Source organism: Ictidomys tridecemlineatus, unplaced genomic scaffold (genome assembly GCF_052094955.1).
Source record: "Ictidomys tridecemlineatus isolate mIctTri1 unplaced genomic scaffold, mIctTri1.hap1 Scaffold_240, whole genome shotgun sequence".
NCBI lineage: Eukaryota > Metazoa > Chordata > Mammalia > Rodentia > Sciuridae > Ictidomys > Ictidomys tridecemlineatus.
The window spans coordinates 284,321-296,704 of record NW_027522074.1 but is presented as its reverse complement, the minus strand read 5'-3'; the positions used below and the strand labels follow the sequence as shown (position 1 = coordinate 296,704).

Sequence of the window (12,384 nt, the reverse complement as noted above, 5' to 3'; positions counted from 1 at the left end):
CCTTGTGTGTAAGGCGTGGGGATGCAATTGTGAGGGTGACAGCGCTTCACAGTCAAGTGATAAAGTAGATGGAAAGTTAAAAAAATAACTAGAATAAAAGACAGTGTATCATAGATACTAGCAGAAAGCTCCAGGGATGTTAAAAGTTATCAGACAAGATGGTTAGAGTAGATTTCTAATTTACATTATTATGAGAGTTCTTATTTTTAAAGTTTTTTCTTGACTTATATGACACTATGTTTTGGCAAATTGTATCTTACTCTTATTCTTCCATAAGGAACATAGTCAAATTTTAGCAATACTGAAAATTCAAGTTATTTGTTGAAACAGAAGAAAGCTGACAATGGTGTGTGGATTTATGCAGTGATTTGGAGTGGAAGGTGGACCGAAATTACTCAAGAAAATGCTCTTGACTTCTCTCATGTTATTTTTGTTATTGTATAGATTTTCCTTTTGCTTTCATTCACTTGAAAGAAAAAGAAACTAAAATTGCTACAGAGTTCATTATCTTTCATCCAGATTGACTAGAGCTTTTAATAGATGTTCTTACTCCTAGTTTTTCCCTATCTTGAATTCATTTTTCATATTCAAGTCAGTATTTGTAGAATGCCAATTGATCATGTCAGGTTATTTCCCTGCTTAGTACTCTTAGTATAAATACCTTTTCAGAGCTACCATTACCCTTAGGATAAAATCTATCTCATACGGTTAGGATTGATTTCTTTCCTTTTTATTGAGGCACTTAACCACTGAGCTAGATCCCTGGTCTTTTTTTTTTTAATTTTGAAAGAGGGACTTGCTGAATTGCTGAGGCTGGCCTTGAACTTGTGATTATCCTACCTCAGCCTCCTGTGTCACTGGGATTTTAGGTGTGTGTTCCATGCCTGGCTGGCATTTTAGTCTCTTAGGACTACCATAACAAAGTACAGGCTGAGTGGCTTAGAACAATAGAAATTTATTGTCTTACAGTTCTGGAGGCCAGAAGCACCATAATAGAGGTTAAGGAATCAATGTATAGATTTTACCAGTTGCTGAATATGTCTATATCAATTATATATTCTAGAACTGATGAAATAACCATAGAATGGGCTTTGGGGACCCACTAAACTCACTGTCACATGTACCTGAGCTAAAACTCCCATCAGTTGCCATGCCTTTCTAAGCCTCTGCTGTGACTGGTGAACAAGAGTGATGTTTGAGTCCTTGGAATTAGTTTCAGTTTAGAGTTAGTGTTGGTAATCCCTGAAAAAGTTGACTGTTTCCTTGCTTTAATTGTACAGTCACAGTATTCAAAGGCCATAAATCTTTTTGGCCCCTGATACCTGAGGATCCAGTTATCCCAATTGCATTTGGTTTTCCTGGTTCAGTGGTAGCAGTAATTTCTTATCTAAAAAGAAAAGCAATAGCAGCCAGAGCCCTTCAGGGATTCTGAGTCTCCCCTCACAAATTTATGTTTCATGGTTGTGCTGAAAGGTATATCTTTCAGGGATAAGGGAGCAGGTTTTATATGTCAAATCCACTCTATTTTATGTGTGTGACCAAGTATGATTTATTATGGGCAAATCAGAAAAAGGTTACTAATATCCATAGATAAATTCCTTAAGTCATATGTAAAGAGAGACTATTATTAAAAGTTTACTTTAGTTTTCTGTCAAATCAAACACTACTATCACTTACAACTAGATTTTTTATGCTTTCCAAGTATTAGCACAATTAGCATTACTTTATAAATAATCAAATCATAACTAGGTCCCAGTGGTTTTGTCCACATCCAGATTATTCAAGTTATCAGGAAGAAAGTCTTTTGTTTACTTTAGCTTTTAGTTCCTGGTGTTGGCTCCAAATACAACAGGTATGAGATATTCTGCTTCCATATTATGAGTATCTTGACCAAATAAACCCAGTAGCTGTTGAACAATGAATTGAGCTGTACTTAGTTCCTCTGCAAGTTTGGCTACGTTAGCCAAACCAGTACATACCAATCCCTGTTTCATAATTGGCGTCAGGAAAAAAAAAAAACCCAAATACCTGTTTTTGTTGATTGTAGAGGTACAAGGTCTAGGGTACTCCTCTGGTGATGTCTTTCTTGCTAGCAGAGCCCAAAGGTCATGCAGAGCATCACATAATAAGAGAGAGGGAGTGTGGTTATGTATGTGCAAAATTGACTCATTCCTGTTTCCTAAGCTCATGTATTTCTTGCTCTGTAGTATATTAGGGAAGTTCAGGCATTTTATCTTCATTTTTAATATAAGCCACCTTTTAAAGATTCATATTTTTTAGCCAGTCAACTAAATAGACTTAAGAGCTTTTTTTTAACTTCTCAAGCTGCAAGATTAAATCTGGAATCTCTATTTTGTGGACCCATATCAGTAAATTCAACTTGAACCAATTTTCTATCCACTCTTATCCTATACCTTCAATAGCCGTCTCACACATTCCTTGGGTTTTTGTCTATATTAATTGGAATAGTCATGTGGTTCTTCGGGTATACCACATACATCCTCATTGGTCTTACTTTGTACCTTACCTTTAAGTCCTGACAGGACTTGACTATGGGATGGAGGTACTAGGAATAGATCTTGAGGGGAATTAGAAGTGTCTTGCAAGGCACCTAACTCAAGGGAGGGCATTACAAATTCCTGAAGCAAAGCAGAGTTAATTTCGGGTGATTTGGAAAGGCTATTTCTGACAGGAGGTTCAGATTTGCGGGTTTAATATCCTTAGCTTCTTTTGGCTTTTCCCATATATCTTCATTCTAATTTTCAGGATCCCATTTCTTTCTAATCAGTGCCCTCACTTTATTAGCAGACATACTGCAAGATTGGTAATTGAAGTTATGGGTTTGGTATTTTTTTTAAACAACTGAAATTTGTTCTCCCATTTCTGCATTTCTGGGGGCCAAAAGCTTGGAGTCAAAGTGTTGGCAGTCTTACTTCCTTCTGGAGGCTCCAAGGGAGAATTCATCCAGGCTTCTCTCCTATTTTCCGGTGGTTGCTGGTAGTTCATGTTCTTTGGCTTGTGAACAGATCCATCACTCCTGTCTCTGCCTTTGTTGTTATGTGTATTAATTCAGCCACTTGTATTTTGAGAATTGGTTAGATATTCAGCAATCTTAGCACTGAGGCCATAGGAGATAAGGGATTCTTTCAGGGAAGACAGAAACTTTTAATTAGTTCAGTTCTTGAACTGGGAATTTGAATCCTGAGGTTATTATTTTATTTCTCTACTTTGTGTAGTGCAATTAGGAACAATAAGTTTATCTTAGTATACTTATTAGTTTGAGAAAAATGTTCAAAGATTAAATACATAGTAACTCATAATCTTGCTTCTTATAAGTATTTGATTAGGAATATCCATACATAGGTGATATTTTGCATGTTTGTATTGCTAAGCACACCATAGATTATCAATATTCTCTTTGCTGTTAGAAATAAAATCATTAGTGCCTTTCAGTCCAATCAGAGAACCAGTTCTAGAAACATGAAAGCCCATTCAGGAACCTTATCCTTAAAATTCTTTTCCTTTGGAACCATTCTTTTTACCAGTTTTAGTTATGTTTGTGTGTCTGGTGACAAAAAATACCTGACAAAAACAATATAGAGGAGGGAAAGTTTATTTTGGCTCCTGGTTCCAGAAGTTTAATCCATGGTCAATTGAGTCCACTGCTCTGGGCCTGAGATGAGATGGAGCTTCATGGCAGAAGGGAGTGGTGAAGGAAAGCTGCTTAGTTCATGGTAGGGTCAGGAAGCAGAGGAAAGACATGAACCTAATGACCTACCTCCTTCAGCCACATACAAGTTACCTACAGTTACCAGGAGGTCCATTTAAACTAGGCTAGACTGATCAGGTTACAGCTCTCACAATCCAGTCATTTCACCTTATTACTGCATTACTACAGGAGCTTTTGAGGGACATCTTATATTCAAACATAACAGTACCAAAATCTGCATTAGTGAGAATTCTTTAAAGAAACAGAATGAATGGAGTTATACACACACACTGAGCAAATGAGTGAGAGAAGTTTATCTGTATTTTAAGGTATTGGCTCAAGTGATTTAATGATTGTGAAGGGCTGGCAAGTCTGAAATTCTCAAGGAGGCTAGCAGGCTGAAAACTTCTATAGGATTTCTGCCTTGCAGTATTTTCTTTTTATTCTGGAAACGTTAGTCTTACCTCCTCAGACCTTTAACTGATTGGATGAGACTCACTACCTTATGGAGAATAATTTGCTTTACTTCAGTATTTGTGAATATTAATCATACTCCCTGCACCCCTCAACCCAAGATAACTGTTTAGATTACTTGACCAAACCCCTTGTCTAGCCAAGTTGACCCGAGATTAACCATCACAAATGGGAATCATATATTTAGTGCACAATTGCACATTGAGACGCTGAATAAATGTAGAATACCTGGAACAATGTCTGGCACATATCAAAGGATCCATGAATATTAAGCAATTATTATGGTAATAGTAAAAGTAATATCTATGCATTCATCATGCAGCATTTTAAATTATATATGTCCATCATCTCCAGTATACTGTGAGTTCTCTGGTGGCAGGACTGTGTCTCATCAGCCTTTATTTTTCCATCATATAATACACTTATATGTGTAGTGGCCTTTGCTGATGAATGTTCTAATGAAATGAAACTTTCCTGGTCAGGCTTGACTGTCTTTATTGGTTTGATAAGTTTAGTTTTGAGAGCTGACTGGTTCAGGGAGATTTCCTTTAATAGTGTAAGAAACAAACCCACTTTTGTAATGGTAATCTGTAGGTCTTTCAGGAAGGAAGTAATTTCACATCCTCACTGAAATTCTGCCTTGGTCAGTTGATGGTAATTATCCTAGTGCTTTGATTATCCTAGACTGGTGTTCACTTTGTTGTTACTGTTTTCTGGGGTCCTGATTGAAGTGGATGCAGATCTATTTTTTTAAATAGTTTTAATAGATTTTATCTTTTAAATTGTCATGACAGAAATTAGTATATCAACAACTGACATTTTATTTTGATTAAGATACATGTATAGTTTAATAAAATTAAGTATTATATAATAGTAGTTTTAAAATAAAACAGAGGTATTATTATAGTTGGTGAAATTGTGGCAAAAGCAGTACAGTGAACTTTTAGAAATCTTTTCTGTCACTTCAGATTTTTAGTAGTAGTGGTAATAAATAATTAAGGTAGAATTGTTAAATTACATGTAAAGTTAAATATAGTCTTGTGTTGCTTAATGATGGGTAAGTTCTGAGAAGTGCATCACTTAGGTGACTTTATCTTTGTGTGAACATTATGGAATATACTTAAACCAACCTGGATGGTGCTGGTTAATAGATCCCTATGGCCCTTTTTTTTTTTTTTTTTTTTTTTGGTAAGGTGGATTGGGTTTTTGGGGTCTTGCAGTTGCCCAGGCTGGTTTTGAACTTCTGGCCTCAGGTGTACCTTCTATCTAGCCTTCTGAGTATCAACATAGCATTTTGAACAATTGAGAGACTGCTACTGATCCAACATGGTATACTGTTTTTTTGTTGTTGTTTGTTTGTTTGTTTGTTTGTTTGTTTGTTTAAAGAGAGAGTGGGAGAGGAGAGAGAATTTTTAATATTTATTTATTTATTTTTTTTAGTTCTCGGCGGACACAACATCTTTGTTGGTATGTGGTGCTAAGGATCAAACCCGGGCCGCACGCAAGCCAGGCGAGCGCACTACCGCTTGAGCCACATCCCCAGCCCCATGGTATACTGTTTTATGGTAATTTTTTTATAAATAAAAGGTTGTTCATTCTAAAATAATGATAAAAAGTGTAGAATCATAACGACATAAGTCAGTGACACAGTCATTTATCATCATTATCAACTTTTATGTAATATATGTAATTGTATGTGCTATCCTTTTATAAGATCTACACAGTAGTAGATTTATTTATAACAGCATCACAAACATTAGAAATGTGTTGCCCTACAACATTATGATGGCTACAACATCACTAGGTGATAAGAATTTTTCAAGGGCCAGAGCTACAGATAAGTGGTAGTATTCTTGCCTCAGAAGTGTGAGGCCCTGGGTTTGATCCGCAGTACTGCAGGTGGGGGGAACAAAATGGAGTTTTTCGGCTCCATTATGTGACAATTATTGTATTATGTGATCTTGTTAACCAAAACATTATGTGGCATATGACTATTTCACCTCCATTTTTAATACACCAAATTGTTACGGAATCACAAAACAATGTTTTAGAAAAACAAGGTAGAAATTAACACTTATTTTTGGGCAGGACTACATCCTAAAAAAAAAAATTAGAAGTATTAAGTAATCTTGTTTGTTCTCCCAAGTACATTTTATTTCTATTTTAACTTTTCATTATAAGAATTTCAGCAAAGTTTATCTCAATATATCATATTGTGTTTAGGCCATTTTATTAGTTTATTTCAAAATTGTGTACCCTTCTAGAGGCCACTCTTCAGGGCTTCATAATAGAAACTTTAATTTCCTCACTTGCTGCCTAGGGAAATTGTGTTGTTTACATTTACATTGGTTTATTTACTGTATTGATTTTTATTCTGCTTGAAATTCCTACCTTTGATAGATCTCTTATTTCATTTTTACAATTTTGAAAAGATATCTTACAAACAGAGTTTTCCAGTATTATTGGGTCAAATTTTCTTACCTTGTTATAAATATTTGAAGTAATTTGGACACTTGGATAAATTTCTTTTTTTCTTTTTTTTATTTTTAAAGTACTTTTTGTTATAGATGGACATAATATCTTCATTTTGTTTATTTATTTATTTTTTTATGTGGTGCTGAGGATTGAACCCAGTGCCTCACATGTGTGAGGCAGGTTCTCTGCCACTGAGCCATAACCCCAGCCCCTGGATAAATTTATTATAGTGATGATTCTTAAAATATTTAACAGAACCAGCTGAAGTATTTTACTTCTTTTAAAAATTTGGGAGGTTGGGATTGTGGCTCAGTGGTAGAGGGCTCGGCTCGCACGGGCAGGACCTGGGTTTGATCCTCAGCACCACATAAAAAAATAAAGGCATTGTGTTGTGTCCATCTACACCTAAAAAATAAATATTTAAAAAAATTTTGGGAGGGTAGTCTTTTAAGACTTGAAGACATTTCCCTGTTATTAGATTATCTGTTAACCCAAGGATTTAAAATATTTTAAATAATATAGTATTGCTATTTTTTACGCATTTTCCTTTTTTTTTCTCTCTCTCTCTCTTTTTTTTTCCTCCCAGGAGACCTCCGAGCTTGCACCTATTGTAGAAAAATAGCCTTAAGTTATGCTCATTCTACAGACAGTAATTCCATTGGGAAAGATTTGAATGCTCTTTCAGATTCTGCTTGCTCTGTGTCTGTACTTGATCCCAGTGAACCCCGAACACCTGTTGGGAGTAGAAAAGCCAGCCGCAACATATTCTTAGAGGATGATTTGACCTGGCAAAGGTCCTGGCACTTGAATATAATTTTATTTAAACTTGAGAAATACTAAGTTTCTTGACTTATAAGTGCTTTTGGTTGACTTTTATTCTTTGAATTGTTTCAAATTCACCATTTTCTCCTTTCTCTTTGGTTCACCTCCAGCAGGATCATAGATGTTTATGGGTAGTGAGGTTATTGACCAATTAGAGTATAATCTCAGTAAGATGAGAGACTATATCTTTATTGTTCACTCACTGTTTTACTGTTGGCACCAAGAATAGCACATGGCATGTATATAAACTTCATGATATTTGATGAATAGGAAATAGAAGTCACTGAGATTAATAATTCCTAATGAAGTCTTTTTAGGGATAATATTAATGATATTTGTATTCATATTTCTGAATGAAATTAGATTTTTTTCCTTCCAAAGGTACATTTGCTGTCTTTCTGCAGGTCTAAATGGACTGGTAGTAGGGAAAGTTACTTGGAAGTTACTTAGAATTGTTTGAGTTAGTGTCCTAGGTTCATCAGTTTCTGATTGCTTTCTCTAGCAACATAATTTTCTTAAGCATAATAGCAAATCTAACCATATCAAAGAGCTTGGAGTTTTAACCAACATTTTTCTGATGAGATATTTTCTCAGTTACATCTTAAGGAAGTGAGGAATTTTACTGTACATTATATTTAAACAAATAAAAAAATAACCAATTACCACTATAGTTGAACATGTATGAATCTTAGGGACATAATATAAAATGGAAAAGATGTTTTATATAATCATACATCCACAAACTTTTCATTTATGTAAACTTCAGAAGTATACAAAATAAATCATGGTGGGAGCATAGGTACTTTGGAATCAGTGATAGTGTTCTATTTTTCTTAAATTACTTGATGAATCTTTTGATGTTTGTAGTATCATGATTCTTTATATCTTACATACCTATTATAAATTTAAAAAATTGATTCTATATTTAATAATATAGTACAAAGTATAGAAAGTCTTCAATTCTTGCTTATTTTAATTAGTAATATATTTTAATTGTGTATGATCTGGCTATATGAGCCCTTAATTGGCAGGTACAATTTAATAAAACAAATTTTATAAAACAAACCAGGTATGATAGCTTCCTGAGAGGTATTTGATAGATGTCAAAGGTAGAATAATAGTTTTAGACTTTGTGCTAATTATTTAATATTCATTCTCTTTTATTCATTATACCTCTTTGGTAGGCACTGTTTTTTCCTTTTGACAGATGCAGATGCTGAAGTTCAGAAAGATTAAATAATGAATTTAGTCACACAGCTAGTAAGAGGTGGAACCTGCTCTTAGACCTAAGTTTGCTTCTTATTTTGCTATTCCAGTGGGTTGTGGGGACAGAGAGTAAAGTTTTAGAACTCATATTTCCCAAATCATTTCCATCTTGTATGTGATTTGGGAAGTTATGTAAGTCACTGATCCAACCAATTTCATTATTTTATTGTTATTTTGGGAGGGGGTGTACTTGGGATTGAACTCAGGGGCACATGGCCACTGAATCACATCCCCAGCCCTATTTTTATATTTTATTTAGAGGCAGGGTTGTACTAAATTGCTTAGCTTCTCGCTATTGCTGAGGCTGGCTTTGAACTCACAGTCCTCCAGTCTCAGCCTCCTGAGTTGCTGGGATTACCGGCATGCACCACCGTGTTTGGCTATTGGTGTTCTTAATGTTTGGTATACTTAAAAAACTTTATCATTCTTTTGACATTTGATATGATAATCACACAGTTTTCACCTTAATCCAAGCAAGTGCAAAAGTGACCCATAATCCCCCAATTTCAGGGGAAAAGATTTAATTTGCTTTTAAATGTTAAAGCATCTCATTGGAATTGGGTTTGTCTTTTACTGTTCCAAGCGATCTCAATATTTTCCTATTTTCTTTGTAGTTTGATTCATCCAGACTCCTCCAACACTGCTCTGTCAACAAGACTTGTATCTGTTCAGGAGGATGCTGGGAAATCCCCCACTCAAAATAGGTAAATGCTAAATGGAAACATTGTATTCTGTGTCTGTTTTTTATTTCCTGTCATGGTAATAACAACAAGCATTAAAAAAGGTGATTGCTTGTTATAATCCCAGTTCTAAAAGCTGAATTAAACTATCATTTTCTTTTTGTTGGTCAGCTCTTGCTTTCATTCTTTGAGTAGCCCTTTCCAGTATTCATCAATGGCTTAAGATATTGGGACCTACACCATCCACTGTCTTCTAGTTTAGTAAAAAGACCTGAAGGATGTGAGAGAATGATGCGAGAGAACGAAACCTTGTGGACCTTTTGTATAAGAGTGTACCAAGAAAACAGGAATGACAAGTTCCCAGCAACTAATAAGAAACAATCCTGTGAGTCTGAAGTAGATCAGTTTTACAGTTAATTGTCAGGACTTTTACTCTGAATGAGATGGGGAGAGTGTTTTTTTCCTTGAATTTTTAATTGTTTTAAAAAACTTTCAAACTTGCAGAAGATTTGCAAGAATAAGAAAATAAGTATCCATATACTCATTAAGATTTACTTATTTATGTTTTTGCCTATTCTGTCATTTTACACATGCACATACATTTTTTCCTGAACCATTTGAGAGTATATTTCACACGTTGTTATCTTTTATTTCTTTAGTTCATCAGATTTATTTTACATGGTAATTTTAGGCTGATAACAAAATTGAGGAGAAAGTACAGAGGCCCTTTTCCATTATTCTCCATATGCTCAACCCTTCACTACTGTGAATATCTGGGACCATGGTGGTATATTTATTATAGTATATTTATTATAGAACCTACACTGACACATTATCATTCAAAGTTTGTAGTTTCCATTAGGGTCTACTGGTATTGTAGGTTGTATGGATTTGGACAAATGCAAAATGACATGTATCTACCATTGTAGTATACAGAGTAGTAGTTTCACTGCCTTAAAAATCTGCTGTGTTTTGTCTGTTCATCCCTCCCTCTAACCCATAATAATCATTGATTTTTTTAATTGTCTCCGTAGTTTTCCTTTTTACCAGAATTATATACACTGAATGTATGTAGATTTTTAGATTGGCTTCTTTCACTTGGTAATGGGCATTAAAGTTTTCACTATATCTTTTATGACTTGATATTTTTAGTGCAGAATAATGTTCCATTGTCCAGTTGTACAGTATCTGTTTACCTACTGAAGGGCATCTTTATTGCTTCCAAGTTTTAGCAATTGAAAGAGTAAGATTACTATAAATACCTGTGTACAAGTAATTTTCATTTTATTCAGATAAATACCAAGGAGCATGATTGCTTGATCATTTGGTAAGAACATGATTAATTTTTGTAAGATATTTTCAAACTGTTCTTCAAAGTGTCTATATCATTTTTCATTCCTACCAGCAAGAGTTTCTCTTGCTCCACATGATACCAGCATTGGTGTTTCCAGTGTTGTGGATTTGGGCCAATGTTATAGATGTATATTGGTATCTCATTATTGTTTTAATTTGCCATTTCTTAATGACATATGATGTTGAACATCTTTTTTATCTGCCTTGTGGTTTGTATATCTTCTTTGGTGAGATGTCAAAATCTTTTGCCCATCTGTAATCAGTTTGTTTATTTTCTCATCGTTGAGTTTTAAAAAACTTTGTTTTATTTTTTTTAAATACAGCAAAAAACTTTATTTTTTTTTAAATTCTCATTGTTAATTAAAAAAAAATTTTTGGCATTACTCACATTGAACATTGACCCCTGAGGTGCCTTCCTGCTGAGTTATATCATCAGCCCCCATGCCCACTGTTTTTCCATTCTTTATTTTGAGACAGTCTCACTAATGTGTGATCCTCCTGCCTCAGCCTCCTGTGTTGGTGGAATTAGAGGCATGTACTACCACACCTAGCATATTGTTGTGTTTTATATAATAGTCCTTTATCAGATGTGTCTTTTGCAAATATTCTCTCCCAGTGTATGGCTTGTCTTTTCATTTTCTTGACATTGTCTTTTGCAGAGCAGAAGAATTTAATGAAGTCCAGATGATCAATTATTTCTTTCATGCACTGTGACTTGAGTGTCATATTTTAAACTCATTACCATATCCAGGATCATTTAGATTTTCTGTTATGTTATTTTCTAGAAGTTTTGCCTTTTACAATTATGTCTATGTTCCATTTTGAGTTAATTTGTGAAAGGTATCAGTTCTTTTCTAGATTTATTTTTTTTTAATATGTGGATGGACAGTTGAGTTATTCAGATTGGAAACTTATTTGGAAAGATTAATTACTCCTTTGTATTACTTTTATTCCTTTGTCAAAGGTCAGTTGACAATTTATGTGAGTCTATTCCTGGGCTCTTTTATGTTTTGTTGACGTATTTGGCTATTCTTTTACCAATACCATTGCCTTGATTATTGTGACTTTATAGTAGATCTTAAAGTTAGGTTGTATCAGTTCCCCAACTTTTTCTCCTTTTATAGTGTGTTGACTATTTGGGATGTTTTGCTGCCTCTTATATTCTTTAGAGTTACTTTTTTGATGTCTACAAAGTGACTTGCTGGTTTTTGATTTGTATTGCAGTGAATCAGATCAAGTTTGGAGAAACTTGACATCTTGACAATATTGAGTTTTCCTATTCATGAAATATCTATTTATTCTTTATTTTATTCATGTGTTGTAGTTTTCCTCATTTAGATCTCATACAAGTTTTGTCAAACATTCTTGCACTGTTAATTCCAACATTTGTGCCGTACCCAATTTTTTCTTATATTTGTTTTATATCTCCAAACTGTTTTTTTTTTTTTTGCCTTTTAGTATGCCTTCTGGGTTGGTAACTAGACATGATATAGTAGGTGAAAGAAACTGCAGTAAATAGGCCTTTCTTTAGTCATGTAATGATAAGGAATGGATGAGGGGAAGTATCTTCAGACTCCTTTGGTTAAGTCTCAGTTTTTTGGTGAG

At 34.3% G+C, this 12,384-nt stretch overlaps 1 protein-coding gene across 1 annotated transcript in view; it reads left to right on the top strand.

Annotated features, from left to right (window-relative positions):
* The window catches only part of LOC144373125 (1-phosphatidylinositol 3-phosphate 5-kinase-like), a 31,035-nt gene that overhangs the window by 9,624 nt on the left and 9,027 nt on the right, over positions 1-12,384 (top strand). Inside the window, 2 exon segments of the mRNA XM_078036245.1 lie at positions 7,245-7,452; positions 9,361-9,450. Coding sequence (XP_077892371.1) covers positions 7,245-7,452; positions 9,361-9,450 — 298 coding nt within the window.